This window comes from Pristis pectinata, chromosome 4 (genome assembly GCF_009764475.1).
Source record: "Pristis pectinata isolate sPriPec2 chromosome 4, sPriPec2.1.pri, whole genome shotgun sequence".
Classification (NCBI taxonomy): domain Eukaryota; kingdom Metazoa; phylum Chordata; class Chondrichthyes; order Rhinopristiformes; family Pristidae; genus Pristis; species Pristis pectinata.
The window spans coordinates 81,370,174-81,391,004 of record NC_067408.1 but is presented as its reverse complement, the minus strand read 5'-3'; the positions used below and the strand labels follow the sequence as shown (position 1 = coordinate 81,391,004).

At 39.9% G+C, this 20,831-nt stretch overlaps 1 protein-coding gene across 4 annotated transcripts in view; it reads right to left on the bottom strand.

Annotated features, from left to right (window-relative positions):
• The window catches only part of igsf11 (immunoglobulin superfamily member 11), a 168,905-nt gene that overhangs the window by 38,309 nt on the left and 109,765 nt on the right, over positions 1 to 20,831 (bottom strand). For 3 of the 4 annotated variants that reach the window (XM_052014223.1, XM_052014222.1, XM_052014224.1), the window contains exon 2: positions 9,531 to 9,694. In XM_052014223.1, coding sequence (XP_051870183.1) covers positions 9,531 to 9,694 — 164 coding nt within the window. Of the gene's footprint in view, positions 1 to 9,530; positions 9,695 to 19,474; positions 19,541 to 20,831 lie in introns of all 4 variants that reach the window. The other variant, XM_052014219.1, reaches the window with a different exon arrangement.

Genomic DNA, 20,831 nt, shown 5'->3' with positions numbered 1-20,831 from the left:
CAGAATTAGTTTCCACTCTGTCTCTCCCCACTTTCAGTAATTGATCTTCCATATCAGTCTTATGTGCTTTTGATGCCATTCCTTACAATACCGTGGATGTATGGTTTACTGTGGTTTTTGTGCATTTTCCGACTTAAGGACAAAATCAACCTATGGATACTGATAGTAAAGACACCTACATTAGACTATTATTCATTGACTACAGTTCCGCCTTCAGTACGATAATTCCAAACAAACTCATCTCCAGACTCCAAGACCTGGGACTCAACACCTCCCTTTACAACTGGATCTTTGACTTCCTGACTAACAGACCGCAATCAGTAAGGATAGGCAGCAACACCTCTGCCACGATTATTCTCAACACTAGTGCCCCACAAGGCTGCGTCCTCAGCCCCCTAATCTACTCCCTATACACTCACGACTGCATGGACGGATTCTGCTCCAACTCCATCTACAAGTTTGCAGATGATATGACCGTAGTGGGCAGTATCTTAAATACCGATGAGTCAGAGTACAGGAAGGAGATAGAGAGCCTAGTGACACGGTGTCATGACAACAACCTCTCTCCCAATGTCAGCAAAACAAAAGAGCTGGTCATTGACTTCAGGAAGGGCGTGGTGCACATGCTCTTGTTTACGTCGATGGTGCTGAGGTCAAGCAGGTGGAGAGCTTCCAGTCGAGTGAACATCACCAATAGCCTGTCCTGGTCCAACCATGTAGACACCACGGCCAAGAAAGCTCACCAGCACCTCTGCTTCCTCAGGAGGCTAAAGAAATTTGGCATGTCCCTTTTGACCCTCACTAATTTTTATCAATGCATCACATAGATATCTTTATTAGTCACATGTACATCAAAACATAGTGAAATGCATCTTTTGTGTGGAGTGTTCTGGGGGGCAGTCCGCAAGTGTTGCCACACTTCCAGCGCCAACACAGCATGCCCACAACTTCCTAACCCGCACGCCTTTGAAATGTGGGAGGAAACCGGAGCACCCGGAGGAAAGCCGCACAAACATGGGGAGAACGTACAAACTCCTTACAGACAGTGGCCGGAATTGAACCCGGGTCGCTGGCGCTGTAATAGTGTTATGCTAACTGCTACATGACCATGCCTGCCTATCCAGCTGCATCACAGCTTGGTATGGTAACTGCTACGCCAGCAACCGCAACAAACTGCAGAGAGTTGTGGACACAGTTCAGCACATCACGGAAACCAGCCTCCCCTCCTTGGACTCTGTCTACACTTCTCACTGCCTCGGTAAAGCAACCAGCATAATTAGACCCCACCTACCCTGGATATTCTTTCTTCTCCCTCTTCCCATCGGGCAGAAGATACAAAAGCCTGAAAGTACACACCACCAGGCTCAAGAACAGCTTCTATGCTGCTGTTATAAGACTATTGAACACTTCCCTAGTACGATAAAATGGACCTCACAACCTACCTCGTTATGACCTTGCACCTTACCGTTCACCTTCACCGCACTTTGTGTAGCTGTAACACTTTATTCTGCATTCTGTTATTGTTTTGCCTTGTACTACCTCAAAGCACTGTGTAATGAATTGATCTGTATGAACGGTAGGCAAGAAGTTTTTCCACTGTACCTCGGTACATGTGATAATAATAAACCAATTTACCAATAGAAACAGAACCTGTTCATTATCCAGGGATAGCATGTAATGAACTTTACTTGTTATGTCTTGATTATTTGTTTGCAAAAGCAGAATAAAACCAAGTAGCAGAGGAATGTATGTGACGGTAGGTATCTGTAACATCTCTACTAAGGGAATGGGGCAATGGCCCACTTTGGTCAGTAAATATCAACATAACATTTGACAGGTGCACAGAATAACTGGCATTAATTGCTCATGAAATGCAGCCTGCTGCAAAGCTCTTTCAGCCCACAAGCGAGCTTTAGTGACTTGCTCCAGACTCAAGTTGCATACGCCTCTTGCATTTGCTTGATGTTTGGCAACCTTATTCAACAGACAATGGGTTACAATGTTTTTTTTAAGAGCTTATAAAGAACTATTATCTAACTTTCTACTCCCAGTTTGTTCAAGTATCTAAAATTTTGCCTTAATGTTTAACATGACATTGACCATGACCCTGGTAGGCATGTGTTCTTCACTATAATTATTCTACTTTCTTGACAGTAATCTTCTCAAAGTGACTGGGATTCATGGCTATATCAACAAAAGTGTTTGTTGCCATGGAAGTGTTCATTTGATTATTACCAAGGTTACAGATACATTAGCATAATATTGTGTTTATGGACAAAGACCATAAATGAAATTGTTTTTTCTTCATTAAAGACAAATAATTGGGAAGTCAATTCTTCTGCATTTTGGAGAGAAACTATAGGATTGCAACATTAAAAGAAAAGGTGTGCGTCCTGGCTAACAAACTATCTATCACCAGCTAAATAAATCACTACACCATAGCATCCAAGATTTAGCATATATCCTTTGATGTTGCTTGAGTGCTATCTCTATTAGTCACTTGCAGAATCCATCATAGAACTATTAATGAGGACAACCAAGGAAAAAGTAATAATGCAATCATTCCTGGTGCTCCCCATGGTGCATCTTACAAAATTGCTCACTGCCAAGGCCACAACTTTCCATTGACAATAATGGTTGGTTGGGATGGTGCAGTTTTGTGATGTGCATTCCCAGCACGTTGGAATTATGACTGCAAAATCTTGATTACCATCCTAATCAAGGCCAGGCAGGTATCTTCTGACATATCAGAGTAAGGAGACTTTGGTCTGAAGACAGCCTTGATAACATAGGTGCAGCATACTCGTTTGAGGCCCTCTTCCAGAGCCAGCAGAGAGATTGTTGAGTTCCCAAACAACAGGACCGTAGCTGTTCCAATATAAATTGTAGCTAGGAACTAGCCAAATGAAAAACAAGGCACCGTAAAAAAACGACTATAACTTTGGGAACCAGAAACTGGTAGCAAAACCCTTCTTTTTGAGGAAAGCAAGAACACAAAACAAATTCTCGATGAGTGCAGTTCTTTGCATGGAAAAAAGATCAACAATACATCACACATTTTAAATAAAATAGATTTTTTTTAAGTGGCATTAAGAAGCCCCTTTATAGAAATGTTGCTGTTGCATCAACACAAGGATTAAAAAAAATCACAAATCCCTGTATTATCTTTGCCAGGCATCCAGATTGAGCACAAACAAACCCAGCCTCTTTGACTGGGGGCCAAATTGCCATTTTTGAATACATTTAGTTGCAATATTCTTCAGTATGTTGAATATTTTGTTGATGCATAAAACCAAGAATTTTGCATCTAGAGTAACTGTCATTATAATGCCCCAGGTCAAACATTGGGCAGATCAGACGTTGCCTCCTGTGCATCTAATACTAATCAGAACTTAATAAGAATGTCAGAAACAGAAATAAGAATAGGCAAATGGCCCGTTGAGTCTGCACTATCATTCAATAAGATTATGGCTGATGCAACCTTGGACTCAATACCACTTTCCTGTTCTCTCATCATACCTCTTTGACTCTCTTATAGCTCAAAATTCTGACAATCTTAGCCGTGAACATTACATGATAATGAACAACCACTGATCCTTTTCTGACAGAAGTGATGAAATCAAGAAACTTGCTCTGCCATTGTAAGGATGAATTCCTTTCTATTTTGGCGACCTTCCATGATTCAACCTACTCTGGGCCTGCCTCCTCAAAATACACTGTACATTAGAAGCTGAAGGAGGTTTTGTTGAGAATGTTTTCTGCCTAATCCTGCCTCTCAATTAGCATGATGATGTCGCAAAGAACATTAGAACACTTACCCCCATGACCTAGGACAATCTTGCAAGGAATATCAAAAATAATGCAAAAAATATACATATTTGGAAAAAGCAGGTGGTCAGATGCTATTTGGGAAACTTGAAAATTGAGGAGGCAGCACTGCAAACATAAATAAGCAAATGGCAGACACATTTGGTTAATTACTTTGGCTCAGTATTTACGTGCATTAAATCAGAGACCAGAACTTGACAAAATTAACGTAAGCAAAATAATGGTGAAGAATGAAATGGTACTAAAGGGTGACAAATCCTCAGTCAAGTGATTTTCATCAAGAGTTTTAAAAGGAAGTAGGTGAGAACATTGGAAACATGTAGTCAAGTCATCTGCAATGTTCTTTCAATTCAGAATCCATTTCTTTAAAATGGAAAATTATACACGTCATTATGCCATTCAACAAATTCAACAGATGGAAATCAGAGAATTATAGTTTACTTATTTTAAAATCTGTTGTCTAGAAGTTACTGAATACTAAAATTAAGTTTAGAGTAGCTCAAAGCCTCAAAAACATTTCATCCAAACAAAAAAAAATTCATCAGACTAGTCTGACATGACCTACTCTGTTTTCTCTGAAAGGGTGAATGAAAGGTGTGGGCAGGAAAATGTTTATGGATATTATATGAACTTCCAGAACACATGTAATATAGGGCTTCATAAGAGTCCACGAACTAAAGCTGAAACTCATGGAATGCAAGGCAAATTATTGATCTTATGAAATTATTGAGCAGCAGGAGACAGAGTTGATTGTGACTTATAGTATGTCACAGGAAAGTGTGCTGGGGCCACAACTATTTCACCATATTTATCAGCAAAGCTGATGCTCCTATCCAGAACGATAAAAACCAAGTATTGTAAAAATACAAAGAGAAGGAGAGGAAATTACAAAGTGAGATTAGTGGAGTAATTGAATAGACAGAATTAATGGCAAATTGATTTCAATGTTGACAAGTATGAACTCATCTATATTAAATCTAAAAAGCCTGAAGAATAACATTTTAATTGGGTAAATGCTAAAAACAGTAGAGGTCTAAATAAACCTAGGGGTCCACACAAGTGTCATGGACAGCTCAGAAAATAAGTTGCTATTTGAATGCTAGCATGTAAATAAGAGGACTAAAATGTAATTGGGTATAAATGTTGCCACTATTTAGAGGAATTGGACAACAACAAATTCACCAGGATTACCAATGTCTGGGCTACACAGGACTACAGCTATTTGTGTGAATGTACTAATGCTTGCAGAAAAGAGGAAGGGAGAAAGAAAACCTATTTAAAAAATTCCAATCAATTATCAATCTGATTGAGTTGTTGAACTGCTGTACAAATGATTTGTCCGCAACTGTAGTAGTGAAAGGGAACTAAATATCTGGAAGCTTGTAATGCAAGATAAAGGAGAATATGCCCACTCCTGTTGCTGCAGGGGAAGAGGTGAAAGGAGCTCACTTAAATACATAAGAAAATGCTAATAGCATAACAAGTGACAGGGGAAACGTGGAAAAGGCACTGTAGCTGAGGCTGTTTTCTACATGAGAACGGTCAAAGAAGAATTAAACAGAAGGGAGCACTAAATAGTAAATACTCCAAATAAGTCCTCACTCGGAAATATAGCAGTAATATGCCTTCCCAAACAAACAGAAAGGTTTAAGGAGGAAACTCGTGCCCATTCTCTGATTGGGATGCCATTGAAACCTCTAAATTGGCATCAAAATTATGTAGTTTCCTACTACTCTCACCGAGTACCATTTAATGTAATATCCAGGTACAGAAGGCTGCGGTGACTAAAGTATCTGTAAGAGCAGTCTTTAAACTGAAACTTGTATCACTTGTAATTAAACATAGAATGGGCAGGCCAGATATTTTCAAGGTCAATAGGGAGCTCAAAGGAATAATGGCTTCTCAAGAAAAGAGAAAAGTACTTTTGAATCAGACTGTGTTCCCATGGGAAATTCTGGGTAAGAATGTGGACTGCTGGCAGAGCAAACAGAACTGCAAAACAGGATCAGACTGGCAAGATACAATTTGCCCATCAAGAGACAGCAAGGGCCAAAGAAACATGGAAACATCTTGAGGTTTGAGGAACAAGGGAATGGTAGAATGTGTTCCTCATTCCTAATGCCTTGCGAACATTAACGTTCAGCCACGTAGATGTGACTGAAATTGGATATAGACTAGATGTGTCATATGCTCTCTTTCCCAAATGTTATTAGCAAACCAGTTGTGTTTTTTTTAAATCTCAATCCCATGGATTTCATCCTCATTTTCTGGTGCCTGGTTACAAACTAACATTATTATTCAAAACAGATATATATCCATCCATGACAGTATTTTGAACTGAAGGATGACACATGTTAATCTACCAGTTCAGTCCCTGCAGTTTTGGTCATTTGACAAAAGCCACAATAAACATAAGAAGTTCTATTAGAATGATATGGTACAATGAAAATTTGCAATCAAAGTTTAAAAGCCAAAATCGTACCTAGTACAACAGACAAATTGAAATTCTAAATCAGAGAGAACCAAGATCAATGAAGAGTAACAATCCAAATGACTTAATGTTCCACACTCCAATCCTGATAACGCTTCAGAAGTACTTGGTTGGCTTTAAAAATCCTTGGGTATGTTTGAAGCTCAAGAGAACACTATATATATGCAAGCTACATAAGGAAAATACTGGCAGAGGACAGGATGGTGAAAGCAGCCAGTCTACAGCACCAGAGAAGGAGATAACTAGGAAAGGAATATGCATGGCATGTTTTTCAATACAAGCTAGCTAGCTGCAGCCAGCAAAACAAAAGATAAAGCAGGAGTTATGCATTCTAAATTGATGTTCCTGTGAAATGCACAAACAGCACAAGAAACTTGGGGCTAATTAGGTTTACCTAAATGTCTGATTTCTTAATGACAAAGGATAATATCAAGGATAAAATCAAAGCAAAGGATTTGTTATTTCTTACCATCCAGCCTGCCCTTGTATTTGCAGAGGGCCGGTCTAAAGGAATCCTGGCCTCCTGCCAGAATTGGATTCACTAAAATATGCAAACTAGGGCCCAACCACACATAAGCAATCTTGATGCAATTCTTCTTTCCATGTATGTGCTGTTCCCACTTCACAAAACCAAAACACCAGCATATTATGCAATCATTAGATTTAGCTGATTTGAAGACCATTGAATAATTACAAAGAAAAACTCTCTCAATGTTCTGCATCCTTTTCATGGAGTCACAGAATTGTCCAGCACAGAAACAAGCCTTTTGGCCCATCACATTTATGCTGAGCTTTTTGCACATCTACACTAATCTCATTTGCCAGCATTAGGACCATATTCTCTATACCTTCCCTGTTTAAGTGCCTGTCTAAATGTCTCTTCAATGTAATAATTGTATCTGATTCTACTATTTCCTATGGCAGTGTGTTCCAGAAATACAAACCACTCTCTGTGTAATAAAATTATCCCCAAGACCTTAAAATCTCCTACCTCTCACCTTAAAACTATGTTCTCTTACTTTTGATAGCCCGAACATGGGAAAAAGATTTTGACTATCTGCCCTATCTATGCCTCACAATCTTATAAACCACTCACCCCTCAGCCTCCTTTGCTCCAGGGGAAACAAGTCCAGCCTATCCCATCTCTCCCCGCAACTAAATTTCTCCAACGCAGTAACATCCTGACGAATCTCCTCTGCAGTCTCTCAAATGCAACCACATATTTCCTATAGTACGGCGACCAGAACTGCACACAATACTCCAAGTGTGGTCTGACCAATGTTTTGTAAAGTTGCAATATGGTACCTGGACAAGAGTCTCTGCAAAGTAATAATCATACTTATATTTTCCTGATGTATGGCAGTAGGTGGATGCCCGCATATTCATCGGTCACCTGTTCTCTGGAATTGCTGCAGAAGCCTATGTGAGGGGAACATGTTCTCAAAACTCACATGTAGAACACCCCTCCCCCCCACCCCCATTCCAAACTCAGAGCTCGGGGGATTTAAACGTAGGACCAAGATACCACACCTGGTTCTCTTTTTAAGTCCCACTCATACTATCAAATGACAAGTGGAGAGTTCTGCAGAGGAAGATACTGGTGGACACACGACTGGACTCGTGGGGAATTCAGCTGAGCCCAAGCCAGAGAAACACACATCAAACAAATCGGCTCAGAGTTTAACAAGTGTCACAGAGACATGGAGCACAACAACAGGCCATTCAGCCACCAAGTCCACAACAACCATCAACCACCCGTTTACACTAATCCTATACTGATTCCATTTTATTCTGCCCAAATTCTATGTAAAAGGATGCATTCAAATACAGTTTAAAAAGATATCCTTAGTAAACCTCAGCTACAGGAACAAAGTAGCCTGATGGATATGTGGCTTTTGCCCATGCTCACTCAAGGTGGGAGGTGACTACCCTTGCTCTAGTTGCTAGCGACTTGCCAACATTGTGGTGCCCTTAAGTATCACTGTGAGGCCATGTTAATTGAAGGGACACTCATTCACCACAGAGGGGTGCTCCTAAACGGGACTGACATGACCAGAGGCCACCCTGGGAAAAAGACTGTGACCATTCACCTTATTAATGCCCCTCATGATCTTATATACCTCTAGAAAGCCACACCTCAGCCTCCTGTGCTAAAAATGTAAAAAGCGCTAGCCTATGCAGTCTCTTATCCAGTGTTTTGTCCTTATCCAGTATCTAGGGAAGCTCTTGAATCACCTAGGTATAGAAGTCTATGGGCTGGAAGATGGGACAAGTACAGATGGATATCCACCAGTTGGGGTGGAATGTGGTGGGCTGAATGGCCTGTTTCCATGCTAAATGACCTTATGACTCCATTCCAGAAGCTGAATCACTTCAGCTGTTTGATTTTTCTGATGCTTCTTCTAAGATATGAGGTTGCATTTTTGCTCTTTTATATTCCCAGAATAGGGAAATGGTGCAGAAAGCCAAATGAGAACGAGGTCAGCTACTGCTCCTTCACCTATATCCGCACTTATTTGCTACTCCCAGCGCAGCCCTCACTGACTGCCCACTTCCACATGCAGACCACAGGCAGATGTTGCATCTTTCAGCCACCTGCATTCAACAACTAAAACCAGCAGAAATTTTCAACTGCAAGTTGATAATACAGTATATGAGGTGCAACAACCTTCAGTTTCTTTCAAATATTTTTCTCCAGGAGGTGACAACAACCCCAGAATTGGGGTCTGAAATTCAGCAAGGGCAGTCACCCAGAGGAACCTGAAGAAGAAATCCGAGAGTGGAGGTAGTGGATTGGGAAGGTTCGGGGCTGGGAGATGGAAGGCTGGCAGGTAAAAGGGGGAGCAAAGAGCTCAATAAAGTCTCTATACCGGCTGAGACTCAATATTCTGAAGCTTCCTTTGAGACTTGTTGCCAATTGTGAAAGACCTTGAGTACCTTGTCCAAGTAATTCAATATAAAGAAAGCTCCTGTTGTTATGATGTCAGGGAGACTCATCAGAGGCGTTGCTCTGGAGTAAAATAAACAAGGCTATTCCCCAGTGTGAATATAGCATAGGTACTATTAGGGCAGTTTCTTGATACCTCCTCTCTCCCAATAACCTCACCAGCCTCATGTACTACATAAGAAAGAAACTAATTTTAGGGAATGCAGGCAAATGCAAACATATCAATTTGTAAATGGAGTACTTTTCTTTAAAAGAAAAACCAACCTGTTCTGGCTGATTGGCATTGGAGCGAGGTGTCACAGTCCAGATGACGTTCAGTTGATTCAACGCCGCACTCGTTTTGAAGGTACATGGTAGTACTGCTGTTTGACCTCTGGCAACCTTTACACTCGTACTACCCACAGTAACTTCTAACAACTCCACCCAACCTGCCAAGGAAAAGTTAACATTACACCAATGCAATACAGCCATCTAACATCATTAATCACTGTTAGAAGATATTGTTTGTGTCATGCACTATTCATGAACTGTTCACAGAGTACAAGATATATTGGAAATGTATGATGAACCAATAACATGAGCAAACAGATCAAATGATGAACTTCAAATTTGTGAATTTCAACTCAGTTGCAAAATTGTGTTATAGAATAGAATACCTGTCACCACACAAGACAAAGATACTTCTCAACAACATAAGAACTTGTATGAGCCACATGTGCTTTAGGGTTGAAAGACAACCAAGAATATTTTGTATTCATCTACATTCTTACAAGGAAGTTTGCAGTGCCTAGATTGGATTTCCACTGTTTGCTTTATTGAAGGAAATATAAGACAGCATTTGAAAATCATGCACTCCAGTGTATTATTCAACCCTCAACAATTTTCAGGTTACACAAATCTTATTACAAACGCAGGGGAGAGCTTTGCGTGAGAGGAATGCATTTCAAAGGTGCGACCGGCTACTGCAAGATCTCACCAAGGTTATCTATTAGGACAGCACTATGATCATGAAAATAATCATCAAAACCATTTTCTAAATTCATTTCACACAGGCAAATCACTCAAGGTTTGGTCTACTTGTGCATGTGACAGATACTGCACTCACTTTTTAAGAGACCCATGAGAATTCATAAGGTTTAGCATGACAGCAAGGTGACAACATGGTAGAGCCAAACTATTTTATTACATTGCTGGTTCCCCGAAGTCCAGCACGCAGTGGATGACAACCACACTGAGTTCCTATCATTAACCAAATCAACTTAAACCATTTGACCAGAAGCAAAGAATTCTTCACATAAACTGGCACAAATCTATTTAACCAGCTAGCGCTCTCCTGGAAAAAGTCAAGTAAACAAATGATTGACTGACCTCTGAACAAGCTCCTTGCTGCAATGGAATACAACTTGATTAACTGTTAAAAGCACTGAAGTTAAGGAACAAATCCATGTATCAAATCACGTCTTAATAGTCCAGATTTTCCTGAGAAATGCCTACAATTCCCTACCCGTGTGTCACTAAGTTCAGCAATTCAGAAGACTTGAACGTTCTGATAGATCGCCCTATATTCTTTATTTTAAACCCCAAGTGAATCAGTTTACCATTTGTTTTCCATTTACTTCTTGTGCTTCTTTTCTTGAAAATCTGAAGTAACTACTCCATAAAAGAACAAAGCAGCATTATATTCACAAACTCAGAACATGCCACAACATTTATTTCCTTACTGGACGTGGCCGTCACTGCCAAAGATTGCATTTATTCTCCATTCTTCAAGTGCTTCTACTGATGAGGCAATGAGTCAATCACATTGATGTGGGTCTGGAGTCACAGGTAGGTTAGTCTGCGTGAGGAAGACTGCTTTCCTTTCCCAATGAACATGATTAAACCAAATGAAGAAACAAGACACTGCAGATGCTGGAAATCTGGAGCAGCACACAAAAAGCTGGAGGAACTCAGCAGGTCAGGCTGCATTTATGAAGGGAAATGGGCAGTCGACATTTCGGATCAAGATCTTTCATCAGGACTCAGGACCAAATGACTTTTTGTGAGGATCTGATAGATTCATTGTCATCACTTAATAAATCATTTTCTTTTGCCACAAAAACCAAGGTGAACTCTGTCTCTGGATCACTGGCCTAAGCTTCTGTGTATTAGTCCTGTAATTTAGGTCTTTGCATCCTCAGCCAAGATGATAACTATTACCAAGGAAAACAGGAAGTGTCCCATTATCCTCTTCAAATAGTACCTTAAAATCTTTGGCATCCATCACGTGATAGCAGAGGGGACCACAGTTTGTCATCTGATCCAGAAGGCATTGCACCCATTTTAATGCACCAAAGTGACAGTCCAGATTATGTCCTCAACTCCCAGAAGTTGGATCTGGCCCCATGTTTTTTGACTGAATCCAAGACACGCATTACAACAAATCATGCTTTAATATATTTGTGGGGTATGGTTTTCCTGTCCATTTTGATGGCATGGATTGCAACTGAAATACAGATCAATGAGTTGATGTAGTCTGATGTATTCAAATATAATCATTCTTCAATGGTGAACTTATAAGGAGGATAAAACACCAAGACCAAGCTTCCTTCATCAACTGCTCCAAAAACCTTGAAAACATCCAAAGAAGTCACTGGATTGTGATCTGAAACAAGACCCCATTTTGGTCCTTTGTTGAGACTAAGGATAATACATTTACAGGAACAAGAATAGCTACTCACCTGCAGAAAATTGTTTTAACGTTCATTAACCATTAAAGGAAAATCCTGATCCATGTTAATGAATAATAGAGGAACCTCTTTCTCAACATTCTAAACATTAGACAATTCCACTCTGATGATAGTATGCGGTGGATAAAACCTGGGAAGTTTAGTTATCATTCATTCAGAAAATATTATTTCTTTGATTGTGCAAAACATAATGGTAAATTATGAAGCAAATTGCAATGTTTGTTATCCACTGCCCAACTATCTTGTACAAATGACGTTTCTAATACAGCAAGCCTTGCAGCCTTAAAGTTACCTTGCTGATAACTTGTGCTACCTTACCTAAATTAATGTTCTTGAACTGATTTCAAAGTTAGTGAGTGTCTCAATTTTTCAGCACAGAAACATGCTTGTATCTGAAATCTTGATTTTATTTTCATTACATTTGAGATGGAGCTTAGAAGTTATTAACATGGCAAAGACAGCAGTAATGACAGATAACAAATATAAAAACAGCAGCTGTACTCTAGAAGTCGTATTTTGCCCCATATCTTTGTCCACCGCCACTTCAGCTGCTGAAGGCAGATTTTTCATTCAGATCAACAATGTACAAAACGAGGGCAATACACAACAGGGATCTTCTTATTGCCCTTTGAGTAGGATTTACTACAAGTAGAGTGGATCAATAAGGATGACAATACCACAGTTCTGACAATAATAGTGGCAAGCATCCTTCATTATTTACAGTCAGGAACAGAATTGAAGTTTATATTGTTAAATAAATACAAAGTAACAGAATTTCAAATCTTCTAAATTCTGTTTCTTTTGCTTCATTTTTTTGTTAAACACATGCAAAAAAAAAAAAACTGCCTTTGAATTAAAACTGACATTTCTCAGTCATTATCTGATAAAGTTACTATGTCATAATTGCTAACTGCTGCTTGCCTTGTTTCAATACCAATAGCAATTCATCCATCATGTGTACAAGGACACTGTGGATCCCAGATAATTCTGAGTTTAATGATTCTCAATCACACTAATCGTGAAACCTTACCATTAAAAGATATTGAAAAATCCATCCAAGTTCACATTCAAATTTTCTGCAAAGGGAAGTTCTAACGGAAATCAGGCAGTAGCAGGTCATACAATCTTCTTTACTATTGAGTCCATGGTGAAAACTATTCAGGGTGTACATCAGGCATCTTATATGCCACTGCCTAACATGCACACTCAAAGTCAAATTCTAATAATTTTATGCAACACCATAGTGAGACTGTAAATAATCTGATTTTCAACAAAATTGTGTGAATTTGTTGTATTACTGATATTTTGTGTTCAATCTTTCAACTTCTCAGTAAGTCAGGTAGCATTGAAAGTGAAGGAATGACAATCAAGCCAAAATCACGACTAATTGGACCATTCTTAGCTGTGAAGACAATTCTTTGGTGGGTGAGCAGAGTTTTCCCTGAAAATGTTATGTTATCTATGAAGAGTGAAGGAAGATTGAGTATTCCATCTCTGCCAATGACACACATAATTCTGAAAATCCAATTAGACCATAGTTGAGCAAATATAACATTTATCTGCATTCCAGTAATGTGGCTATCATTTCACTTTAAACAGCATAAATAACCAAATTTTAAAGCACAAATGAAAACAAAGAAGGGATGAAAATAAACAATGTACTCCCCATCCTTCAAAAAACTGTAAAACCCTAAAGGTTAACTTGAAGGTTGAGTCAGTAGTAAGAAAGGCAAATGCAATGTTAGCATTCATTTCAAGAGGACTAGAATATAAAAACAAGGATGTAATACTGAGGCTTTATAAGGCATTGGGCAGACCACATTTGGAGTATTGTGAGCAGTTTTGGATCCCATATCTAAGGAAGGATGTGCTGGTGTTGGAGACTGTTCAGATGAGGTTTACGAGAATGATCCCGAGAATGAAAGGGTTAACATATGAGGAATGTTTGATGGTTCTGGGCCTGTACTCGCTGGAGTTTAGAAGGATGAAGGGGTATCTCATTGAAACCTACTGAATATTGAAAGGCCTGGATAGAGTGGACGTGGGGAGGATGTTTCCAGTAGTGGGAGTGTCTAGGACCAGAGGGACCAGAGGCCTCAGAATAGAAGGACTGCCCCTTTAGAACAGAGATGAGGAGGAATTTCTTTAGCCGGGGGTGATGAATCTGTGGAATTCCTTGACACAGCCAGCTGTGCAGGCCAAGTCATTGGGTATATTTAAAGTGGAGGTTGATAGGTTCTTGATTAGTAAGGGCATCAAAGGTTAGAGGGAGAAGGCAGGAGAATAAGGTTGAAAAGAAAAAATAAATCAGCCATGATCGAATGGCGGAGCAGACTCAATGGGCCAAATGGCCTAATTCTGCTTCTGTCTTATGGCAAAGTCAATCCTGTACTCACTTTATCTCCTTAAGTCAAATTGTATCTGAGCTATTATGATGCTACCTGCACCTCTCATTTTCTTTGACTGCTGTTCATCCTGCAATCTCCACTCTCCCATGGAAGCTAATCTTTCATGCACACTCACATCAGAAACTTTTGCCACGTCTTCAAAGTTTCTTAAAAGCCTGCATCTTCAATTGTGCTTCTGTTCACTCCATAAACACAAAACACCCCAGAATTTTTGTTTATCTATTTGCTGTTTGTCCTTCTTTCTATTTTCCTTTTTCTACATGCACCCAAGTGCTTACTGCATAAACAGTAATTGCTGTTCTTCTCATGAACGTCATATTCTCATGAACGTTTGTACGTTCTCTGCATGTCTGCGTAGGTTTCCTCCGGGTGCTCCGGTTTCCTCCCACATTCCAAAGGTGTACGGATTAGGAAGTTGTGGGCATGCTATGTTGGCGCCAGAAGAATGGCGACACTTGCGGGCTGCCCCCAGCATATTCTCAGTAATGCATTTCACTGCGTGTTTCGATGTACGTGTGACAAATAAATAAATAAACAAACAAACAATAAAATAACTTTACTACTTCATCCCAATCAGAAGCTGCTTTAGGCTAAAGGGACTATTTTGATAGTGTGGTAAAATTTAATTTAACACATTGCAGGACACTGCATTTTGCAATTCATCTGCCAACAATTTTCCTTTTGATGAGAGAGCTTGTTCCATTTTGATATTACTGCCATAGCAATTAATGTATTTCACTTAACCACTGCGCAGATATAAAGGGATTGAAGCAAATTTATATAACTATTGCTTAACCTAATAGGGATAAAAGTGTGCTTGATAATCCTCCAATGCTGATGAAATGTCCATGTGTATAGATTACTGTTTACTTTTCTAAAGTTAATTTACTTAGGATTTATAGATGGAGGTTTAAAGACAGCTTGTGTTGAATGACAAGTTTCCAAGGGATTTTTCCCCAGAGGTTACATCTTGTGATTCCTTAGATATCAAACTTAATAAATCTGCTGGAAAAGTAATGCTTCTGATGTTCTTCAGTGATACAATATAGGTATTGTTTAACTCTACAGATCCTGAAAGATAAATGGCTCTTTTTTGGGTTCAATTTATTTATTTTATTTTCATTCTGCACTTCTTTTTAATTACCTTTCTCCCCCAACCACCCCTTCCAATTTTCTCCCAGTCACTGGGCTCAAGCTGGATACAGCTACAACCTTGTATTACAAATACAGATGTTACATATGGTAATAAAAGTGATATCAATAATTCCCGTTGTGAAGTACATGAAGTAATGAAGCAAAATGCTGCATACATTACCTCAGCTACAAAATGACTATACTTTATTGCTTATGCCATTTTAGGGAGTGATTAATTCTTTTGCTATAAGCAGATTAAGATGGTCCCAGCTGCCAGGGGTGTGCGTCCCTGGTCACTGCAGAACAGGACTAAAGGAAAGAGATCAGGTGTTTCCTGTTGCTATAGTGACAATCTGCTGTAATCTGATTTTAATAACTATTTATAGTTTCCTTCACTAACACAATGCATGTACGTAGCCTATTCGAATTCTGCCAGGTTCAGATGCCAACATCCCAAACTAGAAAACAGGCAAATGCTGACAGTGACAGAATACAGTAAATGGAAATCAAAAAAAACTGCATACACTGGAAATCTGTAATATAAATAAAAAGTGTTGGAAAACTCAAGCGGGTCAGGCAAGTTCTGCAGAAAGAGAAGCAAAGTTAAATGTTTTAGGTTAGAGTCTTCATCAAAACTGGAAAAGGGAGACAAAAAGGTAATTTTAACTTGCAGAGAAGGTGAGGAAGAAATGGACAGAACAAGGAGAATATTTGTGTTTGGGTGAGATCAGATCAAATGGGTTAATGAGGCAGTTTGACGGTGATTATGCTTCTTTGCACTATGGGACATCCCCAGTGGGTCAGGTTGTACTAACAGAGAGAGAAAAACTGAGGCAACATTACAGATGGATGCCTGCCATAAGATGAGAGTTCTGGCAGAGGAAAAAAAAGAACAAGTTACCTAAAGTTGGAGAACTCAATATCCAGCACAGAAAGCTACAATGTGCCCAGACAGAAGAGGAGGTGCTATTCTCAAGGTTATATTGGGCATTATTATTACAGTGCAGGAGGCCCCAGGCAGGTAAGTCAGAATGGGAGTGGGATAAAGAATTCAAGTGGCAGGAAATAGGAAGTTCAGAATCACTACTGCAGACTGAATACTAGTGCTCTGCCAAGTTTTGTCCTATCTGCATTTGGTTCCTTCAGTGTAAAGGAGACCACATTGTCAACACCAAATGCTACTCCAGATTGAACAAGTGAAGTGAATTGCTGTTTGACCTGGAAAGACTGAGTCCTTGGATACTGGGAAGGGAAGAGGTGAAAGGAGACATGTTGCACGAGGATGGATCATTCTTTGCAACTTCTACTAGCTCCAACAAGATTCCACGACTAGAATAATATTATGCTCAACTTTCAGCATTTTGAAGTGATCGCTCCTGTCACAATCCCTGATCTGGTCTTCCATCACCACCGACCCCTTCCTCAGCAATTGCAGGGAGATGCAACACCTGCCCTTGCAACTCTTCCCTTTCTACCATCCAGGGAACCAAACAAATAGTCGTTCCAAGTGAAGCAGTGATTCACTTGCACATCTTCCAATCGAGTGTACTGCATTTAGTGTTCACAGTGTGGTCTCCTCTACATTGGAAAAAATAACAGACTCAGATTTGGTGATCACTTTGCAGAGCTTCTGCACTCAGTCTGGAGGAACAACTGAGCTCCCACTTGCCGGCTACTTTAATTATCCATCCATCCCCACTCTGGCCTTACGGTCTATGGCTTCCTGCACTATTACAACAATGTGCAACAAAAGCTCAAGGAACAACAACTCATCTTCCGTCTGGGCAAGTGACAGCCTTTCATACTCAGTATCAAACTCTCTAACTTCAGGTGACTGACTCTTTCTATCTGTATCAGAGCTGCCCATTTCTGCCTCTAATTCACCTGTGATTCTAACTCAGCATTTCCTCTCCCCATTAGCGCAGCCTGACTTGCTGGGCATCTCCCAAAACCCTGCTAACAGCAACACATTACACTGGAAAGAACAAGAAAAACAACCGAATTCCAAGTCTACAAACTCGGCCACAGATCAGTGGTGGATCAACTAACATGGAGTTGAATTCTCACTTGTATCTTATGGAGTCAAATGCTATAATTCAGTCTGTTTTCATTGAAACTATATATTCTTCTGAATAATAACACAGGCAGTTAGATAGAGTGAGGACTTCGCATAAATTATAACCAACATTCCACAACTTGCATTGGAAAATACAAATTGTGTAAAATTATAATTCTACATTGACACTGAAGTATGCACGTGAGATGCTTACCAGAGTGAATAGATCAGGAAACCAAGCACAGAATGCCAGACTGAGGAAGGGCAATGGGCTGGGATATATGCCAATCTGATGCCCAATGATCCCAGTTATAGGCTAAAAGAAATAAACTGAAACTTCTTCAGGGAACTGGGTCAGGACTCCAAAAAGAGGTCTCTGCCAACAATCAACAGTTTGATACACCTGCTTTCATTCAGTACAACAATCTGCCAATATCTCAACAGATCAGGAATGAGAAAGGTTTTAATCTAGCAGCCTTCAAGCTAGCCACATTAAGGTGCAGAAACTTACAGCGAAGGTCAGTAATGAGCATATCTAGGTCCCAAAATAGTTCTAGCTTCTGCTGCACTCTTGCCCAAACACATGTGCATTTTGGAGCCCAATTAGTCTTGGAAAATTATTTGACTATGACAAACTAATTGTACAGACTTCAATAAACTGAGTAGGATCTACTTCTCCATTGTTGAATTATCCCATACATACCACTCCTCCAGGTTAAATATTTGGTGATAATTCTTCACACCCAGTGCCAGTCCATACATTTATCTCTATAATGCTTCACAGAGCAAAGGAATGGCTGCCTCTTCTGGAAGGACTGTTTGGTCCCGGGATGGCGGGAAAGGATGAGGTAAGGGGAGGCATTGTATTTCCCATACTCCTAATTTGACGGTTTTAGTCTGCACCCTCTCACAAACATTCCCTCTCTCTCCCCCACCCGCCCGCACACTTAATACACTTGTTTTCTTTCTTTTATCATTTCAATGACCCATAGCAATAACTGCTTCTCTCTTCACCAATACTGCTTGACCTATCGAGTGCTTCCAGAACTTTGTTTTTGACTTTGGGTTTCCAACATCCATAGTATTTCAGCTTCTCCTCCAAAAAGAACAAAAGAAAATGGCTAGTGAGAGACACTTTGAAATCTAAAACAAAATCAGAAATTGCTCAGCAGGTCAGGTCGCATCTTTAAAAAGAGAAACATTTCAAGTTGAAGACCCTTCGTCAAAAATGAAAAGGAGTCAAAAGAAGCTTGTAAAGCTGCAGGAAGGTTGGAGGTGGGGGAAAAGTCTCCGATAGGGTAAAACTGGGGTTACCATGGGGATAGGCTATAAGCAGATCATCTGGTCAATGAGTGAATTAGAGCTGATAGAGAGCGAGAACACAGACAAAAGAACCTAGACAAATGGATGTGGGAATTGCGAAATGCAGAGCAGGAGGACAAGCTCATGAGGTCAGGCAGGGCATATCCTCTTCTAGAGGGAAAAATAGGGAAGGAAAACCAAACTGAGCTAATATTACAGACGGATGGCTGAAACAGACTGAGAAATCAAGTTACCTGATGTTGTAGAATTCAATATCAAGTCCTAGAAAGCTGCAGTGTGCCCAGCCTTTGAACTCATGCAGGTTCAGCAGTCCATTACTGTAATTGAGCAGCCATGGAGATCGAATTAAGCAAAGTTTCAGTCGTGAAAAGAAAGAAAATGGATAAACTAGCAGAAAAAAATGTTGGGTCAAATGCAGCAAAATGCTACAGCTAAGCAGATTACCAATTTAGAATGTGCCCAGCTGGGCTGATATTAGGCAACAGAGTGTTTCCATGTTTGAATGCTGAGCAAGAGTACTACTATTTTGTTGCTTATACTACAATATGGAGCTCTTACCTCCAACATGTATTATGACTTCACTAACTGTACCCTTGGTGTTCAGGTTCTTGGCGCCAAAAGGCACTGAAATGCAAAATAAAATTGGCCATAGGAATCACTAGCTCAGTTTTTGTTTTTCTATAATATAAGACTAGTAAATGATCCACTGCAAATTCATTCAACAAATTCCCTCAAAATTCCCTTGCAGTTTGATGGCAGCGATGGTAATGAAAGAGTATGCTGCATGCAGATGGTAATTCTTATTAGCTACCCTCAAGTTTAACAATCTCAATGCTCTACTGGCCATCCACCCAACCTAGCACAAATGCAGTGACATCCAAACCGCTCCTATCCCTGTCCCAACTCCCACAACCCTTTTACCCATTTCCTCTGCTCACTGCCTCTCAGTCCAACAACGCCACACGTTTTGAATTGTCAGCTTTGTTTTCTACCCCTTCAAGGCTTCACATCTCAACCCTCTAAAGATAGGAACACTTCTCTAAACTGGCATTTGTGCATCCATAATTGTAACCCCTCCTTGCCTGCAAGTGGCAAAATCCTAAATTTTGGAATTTCTTCCCTAAGCCTCTCTGCCTTCTTACGTTTTTTTTTAAATGTCAATCATTTAAAACCTACTTCTTTTACCAGATTTTAGGTCACTTGTTCCAATATGCCAAGTGGCTAGGCATCAAATTTTGTTTGGTGATATTCCTATGAAGTACCATACGACATTTCGTACACTGAAGGTGATTTCTAGTTACCACATGTTCGTATTTCAAAATACATTCTGTGGTAGATTAGATATCTTTAATAGTCACATGTATATTGAAACACAGTGAAATGCATCTTTGCACAGAGTGTCTTGGGGGCAGCCTGCAAGTGTCGCCACGCTTCCAGTGCCAACATGGCATGCCCACAACTTCCTAACCCATACATCTTTAGAATGTGGGAGGAAACCGGAGCACCTGGAGGAAACCCACGCAGACACAGGGAGAACATACAAACTCCTTACAGACAGCGGCTGGAATTGAACCTGAGCCGCTGGCACTGTAATAGTGTTACGTTAACTACTACACCACCGTGCCTGCATGGTGCATGCATTTTTAAAAAAAATTTCCCTCATGATGCACAGGCCAAATGTCCTTTGAACAGCACAATATCACTGTTCACTACTATGATGAAATAATTTCATTTTGACCTATTTATTTTTATGAAGTCAACATTATTTGTTGTTGTTATTTTAATGTTCACACCATTGTTTTTATCTCCAGGATAACTAAGCTTATAAATCTTTGAAAATGATATATAATGAGTAATTTCTCACTCAACTTGAGTTCCTGTCCAGACTCAATCTTACATCGACTTGGAAAGCTAA